Source organism: Notolepis coatsorum (assembly GCF_963971535.1).
Source record: "Notolepis coatsorum genome assembly, chromosome: 12".
NCBI lineage: Eukaryota > Metazoa > Chordata > Actinopteri > Aulopiformes > Paralepididae > Notolepis > Notolepis coatsorum.
Window position 1 is genome coordinate 94,974,879 of NC_140176.1, and position 23,209 is coordinate 94,998,087.

A 23,209-nucleotide genomic window follows, 5' to 3' on the forward strand; every position below is an offset into this window, starting at 1 on the left:
ACACAGTTCAAGGTGTGGGAGCCGCTTGACAGCACAACATTCTCACGGACAGACCCAGGCTCAGCCATCAACTGGGTGTCAGCCCCTGTCTCCATGAGAAGCGAAGAATGGGGCCGCATACGCTTCAAGAAGGTTCGCGGCCCGCAGCGAGGGTAACAGAAAGCGGATTGAGCGGGGAGCGGGCTGCTCGCGGCAAAATGACGACGGAGTGGTTTACCAACACCGAAATCACCCAAAATGGCCGATCCCTCGGCCGCCAAGACTGTCGGCCTCGCGATACCCTGTCGATTCTCCAACCAGGGCACCACTGGCGGGGGAAACATGGCCGCCTGTCGAGGGCCCCGTCATCGCCGCTGACGAGGCCGTGCTCTCTCTTCTTCTGGCTGCGCGGTGTGAGGCGGTGTAGGGCCTAGGACAATACCGCCCGCGCTCCAGCAGAAGACCAAAATCCCCTGCGGAGAGGGGAACCCTGAGCGGTTATAGCTTGCGGCTGGGTCAAAGCTAATAACGTCAACAACCTTGCGCGATGTGTCGACGTCGGCCGGCCCTCAAGGCCCCTCCACCAGACACCATTTCTTTAATAGAAAAAACACCAATTCGAACACAGTTCTAATCGTTGCCAATTCCATACCGTGGCGGTACAAGCCTTAACAGCCCACCAGCCACTCGCCAGGCCGACCCATGGTGTCGGCCGGGCGGGGCATTGTTTCAATATATCAAAAACAAAGGACTGACGTTAACATGGAGCACCAGTGGTGATTGCAAACAGCACCCTCCACTGTGGTGTGGACCATGAAAAGGTTAAATGAATAAAAGAGCTAAACCACAAAAACTGTAGAATGAGCAAACCCATACACACAAAGTTTAAGGGGAGACGGACCAGACCCGTCTTCATTCAAAATATTCACACCAGCCCTAGTTTAGCCCATTTACCAAAAAAGGTAAACAAAGCCCCCCCCCCGCACTACTCCCCCAGTATACCGATTGACCGTCAGTATGAATGGTTTGAGAGGAGAGAAAGCTGTAGCAAGACAGACCTTCTCATAGCAGAGTGACAAAATGAAACAATAGCCCCCTACACAGGGCCGCCCCAGGAGATGGGGGCCCTCGCGTCTAAAAACGCACAGGGCCTCACATTTCTCCCAAGCGGCCCTGCCCTTATACTACTGCAGCCTAACGCCAGGCAATGTGGAACCCAAGACAACAATTGCCTGTGCACAGACACGCAACATGTTTACCATGTCGGCTGGACCCATAGCCCCACTACCCGACGCCAACCCAGATGGGAACACCGTTCAACAAACCCCGCCGGAACACAAGGTAATACCTGGCTAGAACCTAGCCACGACCTACCCCGTTGTCAACCCATTTACCCGAAAAAGGTAAATAGAACTCAAAACCCCACAACAGCTACCGACTGACCTTCATTGATGAACCGGGCAAGAGGCGGGAGAGTGACAACATCTCACGGCGGAGACATTAAAACAGCATAGCAATTAGCAGTAGTGATAGCATGCGGCAGTAGCGATAGCATGTTAGCATAGCTTTAGATGTTTTAGCAGCACGCCCAAGACAGCTTGGAAACCGTTCCCTGCAGAGAACGTTCACCAAACCATCTTGCCCCTGGCGCCAACACACAACAAGGTTGTGTTAACAACACAAACCAGCATTACTAACACTAATACCCATGCCTGAAGACACAGGGCCTACCTGAGTACAAGCTGGCCCGACAGCCAGCCTTGTACAGCTGAACCACGATGTGCAGTCATCAAACGAGGAACATCACAGGCCCGTCGTGTCGCCGAAAACATGCGTCGAAGATGCCAGGGGCCAGCAACCTCCGGTAAGCTTCCAACATTATTAATCTTCCTTAATCTTTTCATTCCGCTAGCTCGTATGGTGCACGCATCCAATACGCTGGGACGAAAATAGAGGAAGGGTGTTTCATGACCAGGGTCATGGTTATATGGGCGGTAGCCACCATAAGGGGCGGGGCCCCATACAGGTGGGGTGCATGTGTTTTTGTTCGTGGGAGATACATTAGGTATCACAGGAGATAGGAGTATCTCGTAAGGCTCAGAGCGGGACGCGATGCAATACGAAATATAACTGTATTATCACAGACCTCAGACCTGGAATAACAATAGACTATAGGCGTCATATCCATGGATACTATTTTGATTGGGAATGATATAAATAAAGATCAGGCAGGCTATATCTATGTCGCGGCCATCTAACATCTGTGGAAGCCTATATAGCCTATCATTTAATTTAATTGTTTGTTCTGTTCATGGTAATGCACGGTTGTATAAAATATAATAGTGTAATTGCATAATAAAAGAACCTCTCAATTTGCATATTCCATGAGCGAAAAGTAGCAGGGAGAACTTATAGCCTCCTACCCAAAACAATACATAAACAATATATTTATATATTGTGTGTATTGAGCTGTACTGTATATGTACCCATTCTGCAATCTGTTGTTAATAAAGTTTTCAATCAATGGTCTGCCAATTACACATATTTAACTAGCAATACTTACAATAATATGAGGGAGGGGATACAACAATTGGCATAGCAGGGAAAGCTATTACCCCTCAACTTCATAAAGTCTAAATGTTATTTCGTTATACATTTCTTGAAATGAAATATATTTACAACTCTTTAAATCATTCTGTAGAGATAATTCCACAGTTTAACGCCGCATTCTTTTGGCCATTCTAAAGAAAGGTAATTCATGTGATTCGTTTGTCTTCAACGGGGCCTATTTGTGTCTTGTGGTAATAATGCGGAACGTGACTTTTATTATTAATAACCGTAGTAAGAGTCGAATAACTCAAAAAAAAACTCCGTGCGCCTGGGGGACACGGCATGGAGAGAAAACCAATCTGAAAAGTGAATGTAACTTTCAATTATGAACCTATGAGTAGGGAAACGGCGACATTTTCATTAATAATACTCCAGGTGAAATGTCATACTCATCATACCGCAACGGTGCGAGCATTAAAAAGAAACCCGCGCCTCCCAAAGATGGACAGAATCCGTGCGTAATTCCAAGCCGTCGCTTTGGAGCAAATCACGGACGTCTGACGTCACTCGCTCTGTCCTGCAGTGACTTGACTGAACTTTCCAAAAAAAGTCTTGCAGCTCCTCTCGACAGAATTCCATCCTCCCCTCCCTCCCCTCCCTCCCCACCCCGTCCCAGACAAACTGTGTCCCACCCCCCTCCTCCCCTCCCCACCCCGTCCCACCCCCCTCCTCTCCTCTCCTCCCCACCCCGTCCCAGACAAACTGTGTCCCACCCCCCTCCTCCCCTCCCCACCCCGTCCCACCCCCCTCCTCTCCTCTCCTCCCCACCCCGTCCCAGACAAACTGTGTCCCACCCCCCTCCTCCTCTCCTCCCCACCCCGTCCCAGACTAACTGTGTCCCACCCAGACTAACCGTGTCCCATCACTCGGCTAGCTGCTCCGGTGAACTCCAGTCCTCTGCGTCTGTCTCCGTGCCGGGCTATAGTGCGAGTCTGACCAGAGTACCAACTCGGACCCCGTTTCTTCTGGTACTAGGAGAAACTCACCGACAGCAACCATGGAGGCGATCAAGAAGAAAATGCAGATGTTGAAACTGGATAAGGAGAACGCTATTGACCGGGCGGAGCAGTCCGAGGGGGACAAGAAGGGAGCAGAGGACAAATGCAAACAGGTACGGGAATATGGTGGTACAGAATATTATATTCAGATGCACGTTCAGATGTATAGGCCTGTTATAATGATGCTAAAATGGAAGCAGTTCAGAACCTTCTTATTGGAAATTAAATTAATTTGCATTATTTTGGGGGATTTCTGTTGTTATACAGGCCTTCATCTACTGTCAATCAAATTGACAGGCACAGGTTAACCCTTTCACTACCACACCACCAAAGGGTTAACCCATTCACAACCACACTACAGAGGGTTAACCCTCCCACTACCACACTACAGACGGTTGTGTGGTAGTGAAAGGTTAACCTTCTCTGTAGTGTGGTAGTGAAAGGGTTATTATTACTGTACACAAGGGACAAATACATTATGATATGTATTGTGTCATATTTATGCTACTTATTCAGTTACAAACTGCACTGTGTGGGTGAATTCTCTACATAGTGATGTTTGCAGGCTGTGATGTTTTGACCACTAAGGTATATATCCATCCAGCGGGGTTGGGGTGTTCTGACGCGGTACTGAACCAGCCAGGCGGGCAGGTTATTATGGGCCCGTGTGACATTCTCCAAGTGGGAGAGAACACTGACGAGGCTTTGCTTACAGGAGAACATGCTGAGAAGTTTGCGGTGCCCGGTGTGAACGAGTTAGATTCCCCCACCGGGAGCTGCCTCGTGGGTTTAGGGGCGCGGTGGGTACTGGGGTTTCATTAAAGTGATGAAGTGGCAGGGCTCACCCTCCCCCCACACCCCCGCTCTCTCTCTCTCTCTCTCTCTCTCTCTCTCTCTCTCTCTCTCTCTCTCTCTCTCTCTCTCATGAGAAAGACAGATGTTGATAGGATTTCATCAACCTATCAACTTCACTCAACACGGATCCAAAGTGGGGAAACCCGAGGCCAGAGAAGCGCTGATTGGGGGCGCGTCGTATTGCTGAATCTTGATCCTTAATGACATATCTTGGATCCGCGCCCATCTCAGACCCTGTCAACCCCCCGGGCGTCATGTCACCACCCTTCTCTGATTCTCTCTGAATCCCCGTACGTCTCTCTCTCTCTCTCTCTCTCTCTCTCTCTCTCTCTCTCTCTCTCTCTCTCTCTCTCTCTCTCTCTCTCTCTCTCTGTATGTGCTTTTGGGCATGACCGACCCCCACTACCCTCGCCCACAGGGAGGGGAAAAGGATGCCACCCTCGACCGAATGTGTACAAGAGACTGCCACGCGCACGGTCAAGACGTGTGGAAGAACCGTCTTCCCTGGTCGTCTTCCATCCTCTCCGTGCTCCCCAGACTCCCAGAAGCCCCGGATGTGTTGTTCATATATGGAGACATGTCAGACACAGGACACGTGTGTTGATAGATCGCCCACACTGTTGTTTTAATGACAGAGGGGCGTTATTATTAGCTCATGGCCTTTTGATCCACACTGTCGCTGGAGAGCCTGTCGTGCCATGTGTGCCCCCCCCCCCACCCCCCCCCCACCCGCTCTCCATTTAGTCCGCTAAGTAACAAAAGCCACCGGCGGTATGTAAAACCAGAATCTCCCTCGCGACGCTATCCCAATGCGCGGGTGGTTGTGACCCCCAAAGGGATTATTAGCACTCAGGGTGGGAATTGGGGGAATCGCGGTTATGGATAAATGGGTTCAGCTTTTGTTTCCGGGGGGGGGGGGGGGGGGGGGGGGGGGGGGGGCGCCACAGATTCACCCTCGTCTCCCTCGACCCCCAGCGTTTTAAATTGACGTGGTCACATGGGAAACCTATGAATAGCGTTACGTCCTAACAAGTCTTTGTTCCCAGAACGAACACACCTTCTGGTTATTCCATTTGCAACACAATAATTTCCCTTCGACCGCCACCAGCCTCGGCCGGTGTGTCTATTTCAGTGTCTCCCTTTAAAGAGCCCTTTACCTTCTTCGAATTGTTGTCCCACAAAGAGAAGGGGGTCAAGGCCGGGTTGCGAGTCAGACATTTCAACCCCCCTAAACCGCGTTGGAGGAGCCACAGTGCCAGTGCTGGGATCAGAATGGCCCACGGGGCTATTTGCCCCCCCTCCCCCGAGGCTCAGAGTGCCTGGCATAGCTGGCGATGAAGACCGGTAGAGACTGTCAGATGTAATATAAGTGCCGATGTTCGTCACAGGGACATTGTGTTCAGGCCGGGTCACTGTACTTCGCAATGGGGCTTTTTATAGGCATTTGGGCTATTGTTGCTAATGAGGGCCTTATTATGACTGCGTTTCTCTCACAAGCAGGGCATGACGTTAACACCCAACACCCCCCCCCCTCCCCAAATGCGGGTAGAAACCGGCAGTGGCGTGTAACTCCGTCACTCTTACCAGCCACTTTGGCCGGGTGACCTTTTGGTAGCATTTTCTATGGGAAAAAAAATCATTGTAGTTTACAAAAGGCATCTGCAATAATTACGTCAATTCGAGGTGATACTACAACTCCCATGAGCACTGGGTGCGCACAGTGTGCTCATTCCATTGGCCCATCCACTTCGCCCTCTCGCGTGTCGCCTCCGTGTGTGAAAGCCGAACGAACGCTGCTAACGTTAACTAGCTAACATTAGCTAGCGAGACAGTTAGCTACAATGTGGCGGCATATTGTGGGTGTAAAGACTCGTTAAACCGGGTGAAGCAATCAATCAACAAACAAAAAGGAGAAATGAGAATGAGATCGAGACGGAAAAACCTTTCGGGTGGGGGGCGCAAGCGCGGGGATTTTTGGCTGGCGGAAAGGCTGAGTGGCTACTAGTGACTTTGGAAAACCACTAGCCACAGTGGCTGGTGAGCCAAAAAGTTAATGTCAAGCCCTGCTCACAAGGCTTGGAATTGACTTGTGGAAATGAGCAGCCGTCGAGAGCACATCGAGAGCAGAGTTGCTGCTCGACAGTCAGTTACACACCACAGGCCATGGGCCATTCCCTTCCCTTGCCTCCCCACTACCATATACAGTAACAGCGCCCCCGCTACTGTCATTTCATCACAATAAATATACAGTAGGGTTCTCTGCCTCAGCTGCCGGACTCGTGGCGAATACTGAAGGCCTGGTGTGCTGCCTGTTGAAAGGTGCCTGGATGGATGATGACCAGCTGCAACAATCACAGACACAGACGTAGCTTCACTACAAGACAATCACAGACACGTGCTTCACTACAAGACAATCACAGACACATGCTTCACTACAAGACAATCACAGACACGTGCTTCACTACAAGACAATCACAGACACATGCTTCACTACAAGACAATCACAGACACGTGCTTCACTACAAGACAATGGCAGCTTTCCCTTCATACCGTCTGTCCTCATCCTTCCCCCCCAACCTGTCCTGACACTCAGCAGATGTATCTATAGCTGGGGACACATTAATTGCAGGATAGGGTATAACCTCCAGTCACATTCCCGCCGTGAGCACGGTGGAATATAATAGGCACCGGCATGCGCTGGATATATTTTCCCAATCAATTTTAGCTCGAGGCAATAATGATGAGGTGGTATCTATCTAACTATAACGGAAGGAATCTCTGCGGGACTGTCTGCATTATGTCATGAACGGTTCATCCGATTGACACGCTGCTCGGTGGATTTATTGCTGAGGACCCCGAGGGAGTGCAGTCTCTGTGTCTTTGGTGCCATTTGGCCAGATGGTGGCGCTATAACGACAAACGTTACCCGTTATCTTGAGAACCGTTCATTCAGCCGACTTCACACTCGGCGGGTGTACTGCTGAGGACGGAGTGCACGGTCGAATTTGGTGCCATTTGATCAGATGGTGGCGCTATAACAATAAACTTTGGCATGTAAACATAAGGAAAAGGGTTGTTTTGCCACGGGGGGATGGGGCCCGGGATCAAAGAGCTGTATGGCTGCGAGAGTCCAAGCGATTGGCCAGTGACACGTGTTCCGAAGGGCCAGGTTCTGAACTGCACTGTCCAGGAGAAGGGTCCTTGTGCTGAGTAACGATCCTCTCACTGGGGCCTGTCCAGGTGTCATCTGGGGCTATTAACCCTTTCACCACCAACCACACTACAGAAGGTTAACCTTTCACTACCACACTACAGAAGGTTAACCTTCCACTACCACACTACAGAAGGTTAACCTTTCACTACCACACTACAGAAGGTTAACCTTTCACTACCACACTACAGAAGGTTAACCTTTCACTACCACACTACAGAAGGTTAACCCTTTCACTACCACAGGGTTAACCTTATGTAGTGTGGTTGTGAAAGGGTTAACCCTTTGTCGAGTGGCAGTGAAAGGGTTAACCTTCTGTATTGTCGCAGTGAAAGGGTTAACCCTTTGGTAGTGTGGTAGTGAAAGGGTTAACCATTTGGTAGTGTGGCAGTGAAAGGGTTAACCTTCTGTATTGTCACAGTGAAAGGGTTAACCATTTGGTAGTGTGACAGTGAAAGGGTTAACTTTGAGGTTGTCAAGACGAGCCAAACAATTGTCTAACATTATCTTTTGTGTTTTCTGTTCCCATGTGCGTTTGTATTCCGATATATCTGTGTGTGTGTGTGTCCGTGCGTGTGTGTGTGTCTCTGTGTGTGTGTCTCTGTGTGTGTGTGTGTGTGTGTGTGTGTGTGTGTGTGTGTGTGTGTGTGTGTGTGTGTGTGTGTCTCTGTGTGTGTGTGTCTCTGTGTGTCTCTGTGTGTGTGTGTGTGTGTGTGTGTGTGTGTGTGTGTGTGTCACTCTGTATGTGTGTGTGTGTCACTCTGTGTGTGTGTGTGTGTGTGTGTCTCTGTGTGTGTGTGTGTGTGTGTGTGTGTGTGTCCTTGTGTATGTGTGTGTGTCTGTGTGTGTGTGTCTCTCTCTGTGTGTGTGTGTGTGTGTGTGTGTGTGTGTGTGTGTGTGTGTGTGTGTGTCTGTGTCTGCGTGTATGTGTGTATGTCTGTGTGTGTGTCTCTCTCTCTCTGTGTGTGTGTGTGTGTGTGGCTGTGTGTGTGTGTGTCTCTCTGTCTGTGTGTGTGTGTGTGTCTCTCTCTGTGTGTGTGTGTGTGTGTGTGTGTGTGTGTGTGTGTCTCTCTCGGTGTGTGTGTGTCTCTCTGTGTGTGTGTGTGTGTGTGTGTGTGTGTGTGTGTGTGTGTGTGTGTGTGTGTGTGTGTGTGTGTGTCTGTGTGTGTGTGTGTCTCTCTGTGTGTGTGTGTGTGTGTGTGTGTGTGTGTGTGTGTGTGTCTCTCTCTGTGTGTGTGTGTGTGTCTCTCTGTGTGTGTGTGTGTGTGTGTGTGTGTGTGTGTGTGTGTGTGTGTGTGTGTGTGTGTGCAGCTGGAGGAGGAGCTGCAGGGCCTCCAGAAGAAGCTGAAGGGAGTGGAGGATGAGTTGGATAAATACTCCGAGTCGTTGAAGGATGCCCAGGAGAAGCTGGAGCAGGCCGAGAAGAAGGCCACAGACGTGAGTGACAGAGGACCCGACACCAGGGGGCCAATGATGTTACAGCACGGGGGGCCAATGGCGTTACAGCAGGGGGGGGGGGGGGGCAATGAATGACGTTAAACACTCAACCAAATCAACCATAAGCTCACGTTCACATTTCACCTTCCATGCTTCATTCGTCATTCCCTTTGCTCATTCTTTCCAACACAACAGATGTGGTGAGACACACGTCTATATGTGACATGTTGTTGAGAGACTTGAGGTCTGAGTCCTCTAAAAAATTTAATAATAATAATAAAGGTTAGTAGCCACTACCAAGTTCTTTTAAGTAATGTCTTCATAAGCAGATGACGTTGTTTAAACAACCAATGTTTCCTAAAGGGGAGTGTCTTATACCCCAAATGAGGTTTGAATTCTGGTTCATGCCTAGTAGATTAGATTAGATTCAATTAGATTCGATTAGATTCGATTAAAAATGTATTGTCATTATACAGCACAATGAAAAGGCATCCAACCAGAGTGCAAATGTAACCGTAAAGTGCAACAGTAATATACAATGTACAGGTGATTAAACTGGGTATGAAATATATAAATTAGTACTATGACTTAGTAATAGTGCTAATCATAATATGTACAGAGATACAGGTGTAAAGACAGTATGCAGCCATTACGGTATGCAGCAGCATAACTAGTAAGTACTAGTAAATACTAGAGACTAAACCTCATGTAGGCTGTACATCCTGGTGACATCACAAAAGGTTCTCTCTCTTATTTCTATCTTCAGGTAAAAGTGGTGCATGTTCACAGAGCTGTCATGGAGCACAGGGAGAACATCATGTGCATTTGTAATAGGTGGTATTGCTCTTTAAATCCATAGACTCATGTTAAAGTTGGACCACAAATCAAGGTATTTAATTTGGACCTCTCTGGTGAGAATGGCCCTTGGAGGACTGTATATCTTCACTAGTTCATCATTGCTGTCATGACTGTAAACGTATACTGTATCTATGTGTCTATGTACTATGTTTTGTTGAGCTATAAATTAGCAGTCAGGTCCTAGTCTACTCTATCTCCCCCCTGTGGTTCAAACCTGCCACTGCATCATTTGTTGCTGTTGGTCCGATTAAACTACCCTCTCTCTCCTGCCTTGTCTTGTTTGAGAGGTTTTTCCTCAAATATCTCACAGATCTGAAATCAGCTCACCCACTTTAAAAATCAACAATTATTATTTTCCAATCAGAGGGATAATTCAGAACAGACCTGAGACTTCAGCTAAAGCCTAAATCTCCTCTCCTCTGCCCTCTCTCTCTCTCTCTCTCTCTGCTCTCTCTCTCTCTGCGGTGGAGATAGTGCTAAATCGGACATGTATCTGATTCTCTAAACACATCATAAAACTAGTCAGCACCTCGGAGAAAATGCCACCTATTCCAACGGATCTGGAACAGCTTCCTAGTCTCTGGTTACCGTGTTCTCTGTTCCCCACATCACTTTGACCGAACACTGCAGTCTAGAGTCAGGTTCCCATTGATGGCAGAGCCCACGCTGGATATTAACCCCTTCACTACCACACTACAGAAGGTTAACCTTTCGCTACCACACTAGTACAGAAGGTTAACCTTTCGCTACCACACTAGTACAGAAGGTTAACCTTTCACTACCACACTACAGAAGGTTAACCTTTCGCTACCACACTACAGAAGGTTAACCTTTCACTACCACACTACAGTGGTAGTGTGAATTAAGATGAATTGGGGGACCCTGGGGTGCTCCAGTAGCACACCATGTTATCGCGCTCGCGCGGGACTCCGTGCTGCGTCACGGATCTGGTTGACTCCGAGTTCGATTCCCGGACTCGCCGTCATTTGCCGAATGTCTCCCCCTGCTCTCTCTCCCGTTTCACCCTGCAACTGTCGGTCATGCTTGACCAGGAAAGCGATAAACGCTAAAAAATAAAGTAAAAAGAAAAAAGAAAAAAAAATGGGGGACCCTGATGTAAACAAGACGAAAGTCTTTCTCTGGTCTGCATCCCCTTAACAATTGTATGTATTTAAGCATTACATCACGCGCAGGAGTGGTTTGTGACCAATAAACCATGCCTAGGGGTGGTCGTTAGACCCCCCTAGGCATGGTTTATTGGTCACAAATCACGACTACAAGTGGTGTAAAGCTTTTATACAACTGCCAGATTCATCCAACCTTATTTCTATACAATAAACACACATTAATCGAAGATTTATTGAAAAAACCATCCGCCAGAAAAAGTAGTTCCCACAACTACAAAAAAGACAAGTTGCCTCCATGTGGAAGCAGCTTGAAGTGCATCCAACCAAACTAACACATCCAACTGTGTATTATTGGAATGATTGAGAGAAGTTGCCTCATGTGGAAGCAGCTTGAAGTGCATCCAACCAACTAACACATCCAACTGTGTATTATTGGAATGATTGATTGAACATTTTATTACCAGATGCAGAATGGGTACAATACAGTACGGCTCAATACACACAATTGTTAAGGGAATGCAGACCTACTTTCCATAGAACTTCATTCTTAGATGCTTCTATATAAAGTAGGTAAAACAAATTAAAACGTTTTCTTTGCCCTATAGGAAAAAAACGTTTTCTTCGCCCTATTTATTTATTTATTTATTTTAGCCTAAACTTAACCAGTTGGAAACCAGGGGTACAGTAATAAAATTAGCAATCAACCAATCAATCAATTCAATAGACCATGCTCACTTAAAACAGCGCTGCTTCTCTCTCAGTCTGACTCCCCCGCTGTTGCAGACAGGAGTGTGTGTGCGTGTGTGTGTGTGTGTGCGTGTGTGTGTGTGTGTGTGTGTGTGTGTGTGTCACAGTGTGTGTGTGTGTGTGCGTGCGTGTGTGTGTGTATGTGTGTGTGTGTGTGTGTGTGTGTGTGTGTGTGTGTGTATGTGTGTGTGTGTGTTTGTGGGTACGCCAGCGTCGGACAGTGTGAGAGAGAACGCTGCAGTCAGTAGAAAGTAGGAAGGAAGAAATTTAAATCAATCAATTAATCAATCAATCAATCCGCGATTTTTCTTTTGTTCTAGATTGACTCAAGACCCATCAATTACATCATCCAACATTGTTTAAAGGACTAACACATTCCCCTTGACAGAATCGCTTCATATTTAGTCGTTATGGTGCTTTCAACATAACCATTTGTTGTCCGCGATCTTGTTTTCTCCCGGAGTGAGCCGGGGAGTGATATGTGATTCGGTTGTGGGCGGGTCCTGAGCCCAGGACCGTGGATTGTTGCCAATAAAGACGTGTAAATGGCCAATCAGAATCGAGAAATTTGCATGCCGTTGTATAATGAGCTGTACTGTACTGTACCCATTCTGCAATCTGTTAATAAACTTTTCAATCAATCAATAGTGAAAGGGTTAACCGTCTGTAGTGTGATAGTGAAAGGGTTAACCTTCTGTAGTGTGATAGTGAAAGGGTTAACCTTCTGTAGTGTGGTAGCGAAAGGGTTAACCCTTTGTCACGTGGCAGTGAAAGGGTTAACCATTTGGTATTGTGGCAGTGAGAGGGTTAAGATAGGGATAGATATGGTCGGCTCAGAGCCCACATATTCCTAAAATAGGAATATGTCAATATTATGGTCGACTCACAAGATGGCATCTCGGGTATGGACTTCCAGAGGTCTGGTTCTGCGTTGGAATTTTTCAAAACTACACTTCCTGAAAAATTCTATGGGGTTCAAGGTTCATAGTACTGTACCACAAAACCTAACATTATTGACAAATATTGAAACGCAGTTAGTTTCTCTTCCCTATTGTTAGCATTCAGCAACAATTAGATCTGAAATTAGTTTCAAAATGGTTGCACTGTGGAGAAAATAAAAAGTACAGTAGATTACAGTAGATTTCATTATCTGTTCTTATGCATGCCTGGTGATACTAAATCCAAATTGAACTCTGCCATTTGAAAGATAATATATGTATATATATATATAAATGTGCGAATTGGCTATAATATGGTAATTTATAAGCCTGCTATTCTATATTCTATAATAATATTTCAAATTGCATTGGTCCGGATGGGAGAATTCAGTACTGTATCTACAGAACCTTCTGTTTAATCATCTTCCTTTTATTAATTTCCTTAGATTTTTTGTACACATGATCTCAAGAAGGTACTGAACGAGATCAGTGGCAGTTTTTCATGTCTGGTAATTTTTAGCATGGTGTTATTCACTGTCAAAGATGCAAAGAAAAATCATAATTCATATTCTCCTTTGTTTCATCACAATTTAAGAGACACAATATTTCTGACACTGGGAATACATTCACTGAGGTCCATAGATGTCCCTAGATACCAAGAATATGCAAATGCTTTTTTTGCTCTGATTTGACTTCAGTTTAATTGCATTGTTACTGTTCACATGTGTGGTGCCATCACAGTCATATATATATTAGTAAAGATAAAGTTTGAATGACTTACTGAACTGGTGTTTTAATTTCACACCACACTGCTTGTTTGTTATTTCAGCACCAGGCGCTGTCCACCGACTTTTTTCATGTTGAGCAAGCGCTACATTGCACCTCGCTGCCTACCTGTTATTCACTCTTAACATGGATAAAACAAAGTATAATAAGTAGGGATGCTCGATATTGGCTTTTTTACCGATACCGATATACCGATATTGTCCAACTCTTAATTTCCGATACCGAAATCAACCGATATCACATTTTGGTCTGATATATAATAATAAATAAAAAAAATCTGAGGGGCCAGATATTATTGCTGGCGGGCCAATTTCGGCCCGCGGGCCGCCTATTGCCGACCTGTGCGTATAGGCTATATAGTGTAGGCCTATTTCAATATAAGTTTAATTGATTAATGATATATTCGAAGGAATGCAGGTTTATAGCTATATCAAACAAAGGTCTGTCTCATTGTATACCAATCAATGGGATATATTGCATGTTGACCTGCATTCTTTCAAATGTATATAATTAATCATTAAAACAGATATGTAACAAATAAGAAATAAAAATTCCACAGAAGGCATTAAATAAGTATTACTTTCAATCATTTCACAATAATTGCATAATTGTGTTTGAATATCTGAGTAATTAAAGTAATTATACATTTGTCCAAAATAGCTGGTTCAGATATGGTTAATCCAGCTGCCCTGTGATCAGATGAATCCATATTATTTATTTTTCCGACATCAAATGCGTAATTTCTTATCGTACAAATATTGTCATATTTATTTTAATTATGATTAAGTAATTAATTCCAAGGAGGCCTGTAGCGTCAACATGAAGGAATCACAACACAGTGTCAAGTTAATAACATTTTCAATTAGTCAATCAATCATAAGTGTGCTCCTCAGCACTCTTAAATCCACTCTACGCTCAAATCCGATCTCAGGAAAATTTGGGGAATCACGCTACTAGCCCTATTATGTCTTAAATGGGCAGAAATCTGCCTAAGAGGAAATTTTTGGTCGTAAATCCGTTCGGGAATGAGACCCATTGACATAATCCATAATTACAAATCCCCACTAAGCTATATTGAAATGCCTTTCAGTGGAAAGCCACAACATTGAATAAACGAATTATAGAGTATCAGTTTAAGTTTAATCTATTGTTGTGGAATATTTTAAATGAGCCAAACAGTGAAACTGTAGAGAGATTCAGATGAGTTTCCATGGCCATAGAAGGAAAATGATCAGTTTATCATCAGAGACATAAGAGTGTCTGACCAGAAAGTGACAAAGAGCTTTGGTCAGACTTACAATAAATAAATACATAGTTTGACATGACATGACGTACATAAGATAACAAATGAATAACAGATCTGACAAGAAAGGTAAACAAAAATGCCCTAGTGAGAAAATGAAAACAAAAGATGGGTCTTCTAGGGCTTTGTTGTGTCTTCACATAAGAACTGGAGAACAGGCCAAATGTCACATCTCCTAAACCTTGGCTGTTGTTTTAAGAAACACTGTCAGACTGTCGCCTAGTGTCTTTAGCTGTTACACAGAACTATGGACATGATAATATTTTCCAAGACACTATATATAACCTTGTGTTTTTTATTTCAACTGTAATCTGCAAATCTAGAGAATGAATGAATGAAAAAGTTAATTTTTGAACATGTAATTCTCCATATTCCTCCAAACAAATCACGGTATCTAGCTCCGTCAAACCAAACCATCATTGTTTTTTTTTATTAAAAAACATTTAAAAAAAGGGATTATAAACAAAAGGTCAAGAGCAATGTGTTTGGTTAGCAGACATGTCCAAAAAAGGAGTAGAGGGAAGCTAAGCTTATTGATCCCGATTCCCTACCCCCTTACATTTATATTTGTTCTTCCATTAATTTGACTAGATATAACATAATTTAGTATATTACAATATAGAATATACTTTTACTTATAATACAAAACAAATTTAAACTTGATTCACTTGACAGTGAATATAGTACAGCAATACATAACACAATATAACATAACTTTGTTTATCATCATTACTCATTTCTGTATTTCTCTAATGTGTATTTTTTTTGCTGCTTTACTCAGTTTGATGTATTCAGGTAAATTATTCCACAACTTCACCACACACCGATATGCACATGCTTTCAGCGTAGTGTGTACCATTGGTTGTTTAAGATTCCCTCTCCCATATTCTCCTTCCCTGTCTCTGAACCATTTTTGAATGTTGCCTGGGATTAGTTTGTATCTGGCTTTGTATACAATGAGGGCAGTTTTGAAATCCACTAGGTCCATACATTTCAATGCTTGTAGCTTTATAAATAAGTTATTGGTGTGTTCATAATATCCTATACATTGTTGAATATTCGTATTGCTTTTTTTTTGCATGGTGCATATTGGCTGTAGAGAAATTGTATGTACACTGAACGGATAATCACAAGCTTCCAAGTCCAAGACCAAGACACACAAACAATTGAACTTTGACGTGAACTCTGACAGTTGATACAGTACACATTAGCTTTTGAAGTTCTATTCTCATATAGTCAGCTTTTTTAAAATAATTCTAACAATCAGTTACTACATCGTAGTACATCCTAATTTGGTTTGCTGGGGAGAGAGAGAGAGACAGAGAGAGAGAGAGAGAGAGAGAGAGAGAGAGAGAGAGAGAGAGAGAGACAGAGAGAGACTGAGAGAGGGGGAGAGAGAGAGGGAGAGAGAGACAGAGAGACAGAGAGAGACAGAGAGAGAGAGAGAGAGAGAGAGAGAGAAGAGAGAGAGAGAGAGAGAGAGAGAGAGAGAGAGAGAGAGAGAGAGAGAGAGAGAGAGAGAGAGGGGGGGAGAGAGAGAGAGAGAGAGAGAGAGAGAGAGAGAGAGAGAGAGAGAGAGAGAGAGAGAGAGAGAGAGAGAGAGAGAGAGAGGGAGGGAGGGAGGGAGAGGGAGAGAGAGACAGAGATACCCTATGAAAGTAGCAAGTAGGCTGCAAACATGATTTACCTTAACGGTATCCTGCCAGCTCTCTCCCTAAACAAAGTCCTTGTTTAAACAACATAAAAAAAACGACCTATTTTTATCTTCAGATGCGCAGCAATAACGGTTTGACTGCTAGTCCTTTAATAAAAGGCGAGCGGCCTCTACCAGCCGTGACATCATCATGTAACAGATAAGGGAGGAGGAGGCGCGGAGAGAACGGCGCTACTGTAGTAACTTTTCCACCCATCCCGGTGCACCGGGACGTTTCAGTGCAGTCAGCAGGAGAGCCGCGGTACAGTAGGTCGGAATGCGAACAGAACTGTTCTTCTGATCGTCGTTGTATATGAACGCGAACCGTTACATTGTTATTACGTTACATTGTAGCAGCGCGGCGGGACAAACACGCCTTTGATCTACCGACTTAAAAGAGGTGCCGCCGCCCGTGACGCGTGTCTTCAAACACCTACAAGAAGAAGAAGAGACATCATAATAATAATAAAACAATGGCTGGATTTACATCCATCGAGGCGGTGAAGAGGAAGATTCAGACGCTGCAACAGCAAGCCGACGATGCGGAGGACCGCGCAGAAATGCTCCAGAGGGAGGTGGATGTGGAGAGGCAGGCTAGAGAGAGGGTAAGAGAGAGAGAGAGAGGAGGCTCCATGGGATATATAAAACCCCATTACTCCTCCTTAACCGGCTGGTTAACCCTTTCACTGCCACACGACAGAAGGTTAACCCTTTACTATCACACTACCGACGGATAGTAAAGGGTTAACCTTCTGTCGTGTCACTGTGGCAGTGAAAGGGTTAACCGGCTGGTGTCGTGTGGCAGTGAAAGGGTTAACCTTCTGTGTACTGTCGCGGTGAAAGGGTTAACCGTTTTGGTAGTGCGCGGCGGTGAAAGGGTTAAGAACAAGCGTGCTTCTCTTTTTTTGGCAGCGAAAGTGTTAACCCCGCTGTTGTCATGTGGCAGTGAAAGGGTTAACCTTCTGTGTATTGTTGTCGCAGTGAAAGGGTTAACCGTTTGGTATTAGTGCATCGGTGAAAGGGTTAAGAACAAGCGAGCTGCTTCTCTTTTGTGCGTTAAGTCGATAGAGCGATTTCTCCTCAAAATATGGATATCTATAAATGTAATGTAAAAGTGTAATATAGACCAGTCACCTGATCGCAACCCGTTATATTGTTATCACCCCCAGCCTGCTGTCACTCACAGCTGGTGCGTGTTGAGATAAGACTGTCTATAATACTGTGTGTGTGTTTGGGACAGTTTTCTAAAGTCCCTATACAAGAGTAACACAATGGGTTTAGAGCAGCTGAATGTTCTGTAGTGTGTAGGGTGTTTCACTGGCCATGTAACCTATATACCTGCGATAGAGAATGTACCGCTTTAGACAATATATTATGGGACACGCGCCCTGAAAATGGAGGGTGGGTGTTGGTTGTGATGACGGTTTAATAGCGTTCATCACAATACGCCAGGATGAGCCGTTCCCTTAGAATCTCTCACGAGCTTGATAAAGTTAAAACATCTCTTCTTAACCCTTTCACTGCCACACGACAGCCGGTTAACCTTACGATGAATTGGAAATGGGGGACCCTGGTGTAAACAAGACGAAAGTCTTTCTCTGGTCTGCATCCCCTTAACAATTGTATGTATTGAGCTGTACTGCACTGTACCCATTCTGCAATCTGTTAATAAAGTTTTCATTCATTCATTCATTCAACCCTTTCACTGTGACAATTACAGAAGGTTAGCCCTTTACTATCACACAACCGACGGCGATGCTCCATCGCATCCGCGGCGCTAATGATGCTAATGATGGAGCACCGCCGTCGGTTGTGTGATAGCAAAGGGCTAACCTTCTGTCGTGTGGCAGTGAAAGGGTTAATTATTACTTAATTAGAAGGACTTGGCGAGGCACCGGTGAACTCCGTTGTAGTGTATCGTTGTTATTATTATCATCAATCAATGTTTGGAGCGTGAAGTATAGCAGCACTTTTTGAGAGACGACATCCAGCTCATGACCTTCAGGGGAGAATTAATGTCGCTTCCAACGGGGTGATGCAATAAAGCATGCCTCTGTTTGATGAATGCACATTGATAAGCCATGCCTATGACCTCTCTTTGTACTCTAGTGTGAATTAACTGCAGCATATAGGCTAATTGAGCTACAATAAAAACTATACAAGTCCCCTGTTGGAAGGTAGTCCTTCATATTCCCAGCGTAAAGATCTGCACCCCCTACAGCACTTATTCCACATAATTAGGTTAATCAACTTTGTCTGGTCCACAATGCCATGATTGAGGGTCATTAAATTGGATAAACGGCAGGGAGAGTGGCCAGGGTATATAGGGTATAGTGATCCGGAAGGATGGGGGTCTCTTCAGCCAGAAGGAAGGATCTCATTGCTTGACTGACTCCACTCCCAAAGCACTCCACTGCTCATCGCCACTCCTCTCTTCACCGTCCAGAAGGTTAATCATTTCCTGGTTTCTGCCGAGAGCAAATGGCCACGGCTCACTCACTGTGGCCTGCAGGTCAACGACGGGGCGAGTGACCCTCTGCACTGCACGCCGTGGGAATATCACTAGGCGACGTAATCTAAACAAGATGGTCTCTTTACTAGCAAGCTTGGAGACAGAGGGGTCGATTCTAGGTCCCACGGCCCGGAAGGATGTTTTTATTTTATTTGTAGGTTCGTTTCATACTGGTGAAAGCTATAGGGCTAAGATAAGGGATAGGTGTGTAAGCTATAAACAACCTTTAAGTTGAAAATGATGACCAGATGCTTGCTTTGTAGCTTGTGGCCCAATATAAAACACAGATGCCCCCTTGTGAGATCTAGTAGCGTCCACCTTGTAGAGGGGGCATCAAAGAACGTTTCTGAAGGGATCTAGTTTCGCAAACCGGCGGGCAGCTGACCAGCCATCATCATGATAGGGTTCAGAGAGGCTAAGACTAAGCTGTCACCCAACAAAATAAGTTATTTTTTCTTTGTCGTCTGTCACATCGCCAAACAATCTGTGAGTGACTAAGTTTGGTTCTTTTGAACTCGTAATCTCCTTTTGAAACCGGGAAACACATTCATGTGTACAGTATATGCAGGCTATATAATGCATTATTAGCAGGCGTTTTAGGTCTGAATGGGTTAAACCTGCTGCGGGCACAAGTTCAAGTTTCAAGTTTCTTTAATAGTTGTCATAGTAAAATACAGAATACTTTTCCATGAAATGCTTTTTTCTGTATGAGCTCCTGAGAGTGTGCTAGATAAAAATAGATAAAAATAGATAAAAAGTATCAAATAGAAAAAGTCAAGAGTACTTAAACAAAAAGTGTTCAGTCAATCAATATACATATATACAATACAGAGTAAAAAAGAGTAACAGTGAGGTACAATGCAGCAATGGGATCAGGTACAACTTAGGGTAAGGTGCAATGAGGTATGAGTTGTAGTGCAAATCTCTTGTTAATAAATATAAAGTGTGTTAAAGTGTTTTAGAGTGAGTAGAGTGGGTGTTACGGTGAGTGTTTATTTAAAGTGAGTGTGTGCGTGTGGATGTGTGTGTGCAGTGAGTGTAGATGATGGTTTGTTACATAATGTCATTGTCGTTGAGCATCATGATGGCCTGGGGATAGAAGCTCCTTCTGAGTCTCTCTGTACTGGCCATGAGACTCCGGTAGCGCTTGCCTGACCGCAGCAGTTCAAAGAGGCATTTGTTTGGGTGACTAGAGTCTTTGATTATTCTCTTAGCCTTGCTCCTGCAACGCTTGTTGTAAATGTCTTGGAGACATTTACAACAAGGTGGGAAGGCCACCTCCAGGAGTGGTTCGTATCAACTATTGGACCTCAGGGACCAAACGTAGGGAGGTCTTTCACCTCAGAGACCAGAGAGAGAGAGAGACCCTTCACCTCAGAGACCAGAGAGAGAGAGAGAGAGAGAGAGAGACCCTTCACCTCAGAGACCAGAGAGAGAGAGAGACCCTTCACCTCAGAGACCAGAGAGAGAGAGACCCTTCACCTCAGAGACCAGAGAGAGAGAGAGACCCTTCACCTCAGAGACCAGAGAGAGAGAGAGACCCTTCACCTCAGAGACCAGAGAGAGAGACCCTTCACCTCAGAGACCAGAGAGAGAGAGAGACCCTTCACCTCAGAGACCAGAGAGAGAGAGAGAGACCCATCACCTCAGAGACCAGAGAGAGAGAGAGACCCTTCACCTCAGAGACCAGAGAGAGAGAGAGAGACCCTTCACCTCAGAGACCAGAGAGAGAGAGACCCTTCACCTCAGAGACCAGAGAGAGAGAGAGACCCTTCACCTCAGAGAGAGAGAGAGAGACCCTTCACCTCAGAGACCAGAGAGAGAGAGACCCTTCACCTCAGAGAGAGAGAGAGAGAGACCCTTCACCTCAGAGACCAGAGAGAGAGACCCTTCACCTCAGAGACCAGAGAGAGAGAGAGCGACCCTTCACCTGAGAGACCAGAGAGAGAGAGAGACCCTTCACCTCAGAGAGAGAGAGAGAGAGACCCTTCACCTCAGGGACCAGAGAGAGAGAGAGACCCTTCACCTCAGAGACCAGAGAGAGAGAGAGACCCTTCACCTCAGAGACCAGAGAGAGAGAGAGACCCTTCACCTCAGAGAGAGAGAGAGAGAGAGAGAGACCCTTCACCTCAGAGACCAGAGAGAGAGAGACCCTTCACCTCAGAGACCAGAGAGAGAGAGAGAGAGAGAGACCCTTCACCTCAGAGACCAGAGGACCAGAGAGAGAGAGAGACCCTTCACCTCAGAGACCAGAGAGATAGAGAGACCCTTCACCTCAGAGACCAGAGAGAGAGAGAGACCCTTCACCTCAGAGACCAGAGAGAGAGAGAGAGACCCTTCACCTCAGAGACCAGAGAGAGAGAGACCCTTCACCTCAGAGACCAGAGAGAGAGAGAGACCCTTCACCTCAGAGAGAGAGAGAGAGAGACCCTTCACCTCAGAGACCAGAGAGAGAGAGAGACCCTTCACCTCAGAGACCAGAGAGAGAGAGAGACCCTTCACCTCAGGGACCAGAGAGAGAGAGAGAGACCCTTCACCTCAGAGACCAGAGAGAGAGAGACCCTTCACCCCAGAGACCAGAGAGAGAGACCCTTCACCTCAGAGACCAGAGAGAGAGAGAGACCCTTCACCTCAGAGACCAGAGAGAGAGAGAGACAGTGGCGGCTGGCCACCGGGGGCGCTAGGGCGTCGACACACCTGTTAAATGAGAGAAGAAGAAAAAAAAAAACGTTTTTGTTTTTTGTTTTATAGCCCTATAAATAATATAAACATGTTTAAAATGAATAATATTTACTCATTTTAAGTATGTTTGTGTTTCCAATGCACAATATAACGTTAATATATAAAATAAAAAATACTCGTTTTCCTGAACAGGAAGTGACTCACTCCTGCCGCATTTCTCCTGCCGCATTTCTCCTAGCCGTATTTCTCGGCCCGGGCTAGACGCAATAGCGCTCTGAGTGCGCGTCACTGTTTGATCGCTGTATCCGTCGCAGCCAATAAGTGCGTAACGCGTTGTGCGTTGAAATATGATGTTTATGATGGAAGCCGGGCGCGATTTGAAGCGGTCTAGGCAAGCATTTTCCGTAGCCGCATTTCGCGGAGACGCTCTCTGATTGGCCGACGCGGCGATGCCAGTTTTTTCCTTAGCCACAGTTTGCAACATGTTCGAGGCTGTGTGTTGTGAACTTGTGATTCAGTCTGGAGTCTGGACAGTGGGCAGTGAGTGTGGATATACATCGACAACAGTCTGGGGGACAGTCAGTGGACAGGACATACACTTTATTAAGCCCTCCGGCTGGACCACGTTTCAATTAAACAAAGTGAGTTTATGCTGTTGTGTTGTGATGCAGCTATTTGTTGTTAGCTCACACAGTACTTGTTGGTTGTTGGCTAACAACAAGCTATATGGATGCAGTGTGGAGGGACATGAATGGACAATGGACATCAACACAGTCTGGACAATGGAGTGGATTATGGATATACTTTATCAAGCCCTTCTGCCTGCTGTCAACTTAACAACAAGGTAGATTTGCGATCTCTCTCTCTCTCTCTCTCTCTCTCTCTCTCTCTCTCTCGCGCGCGCTCTCTCTCTCTCTCTCTAACTAACGTGATTCTCTCTCTCTCTCTCTCTCTCTCTCCTCTCTCTCTCTCTCTCTCTCTCTCTCTACTAACGTGATTCTCTCTCTCTCTCTCTCAGCCACTCAGCTAACGCTTCTCTCTCTCTCTCTCTCTCTCTCTCTCTCTCTCTCTCTCTCTCTCTCTCTCTCTCTCTCTCTCTCTCTAACTAACGTGATTCTCTCTCTCTCTCTCTCTCTCTCTCTCTCTCAGCCATTCAGCTAACGCTTCTCTCTCTCTCTCTCTCTCTCTCTCTCTCTCTCTCTCTCTCTCTCTCTCTCTCTCTAACTAACGTGATTCTCTCTCTCTCTCTCTCTCTCTCTCTCTCTCTCTCTCTCTCTCTCTCTCTCTCTCTCTCTCTCTCTCTCTCTCAGCCACTCAGCTAACGCTTCTCTCTCTCTCTCTCTCTCTCTCTCTCTCTCTCTCTCTCTCTCTCTCTCTCTCTCTCTGCGTGTGTTTGGAGACGGAGCGAGTATGTTTCTAACCTTTCTATTTATATATTGTGTTTCAAGTTGTGAATTAGACTGTACTTTATTT

The 23,209-nt window shown here is 45.6% G+C and overlaps 1 protein-coding gene across 8 annotated transcripts in view; it reads left to right on the plus strand.

The window, feature by feature from the left end:
* The first annotated feature begins 3,409 nt into the window (after positions 1–3,409).
* The window catches only part of tpm2 (tropomyosin 2 (beta)), a 68,825-nt gene continuing 49,025 nt past the window's right edge, over positions 3,410–23,209 (plus strand). Inside the window, exons 1-2 of one of the 8 annotated variants that reach the window (XM_084326537.1) lie at positions 3,410–3,700; positions 8,965–9,090. In XM_084326537.1, coding sequence (XP_084182663.1) covers positions 3,587–3,700; positions 8,965–9,090 — 240 coding nt within the window. In that variant the 5' untranslated portion in view covers positions 3,410–3,586. Of the gene's footprint in view, positions 3,701–8,964; positions 9,091–16,778; positions 17,148–23,209 lie in introns of those variants that run through there. The other 7 variants (XM_084326536.1, XM_084326535.1, XM_084326534.1 and 4 more) reach the window with 7 other exon arrangements.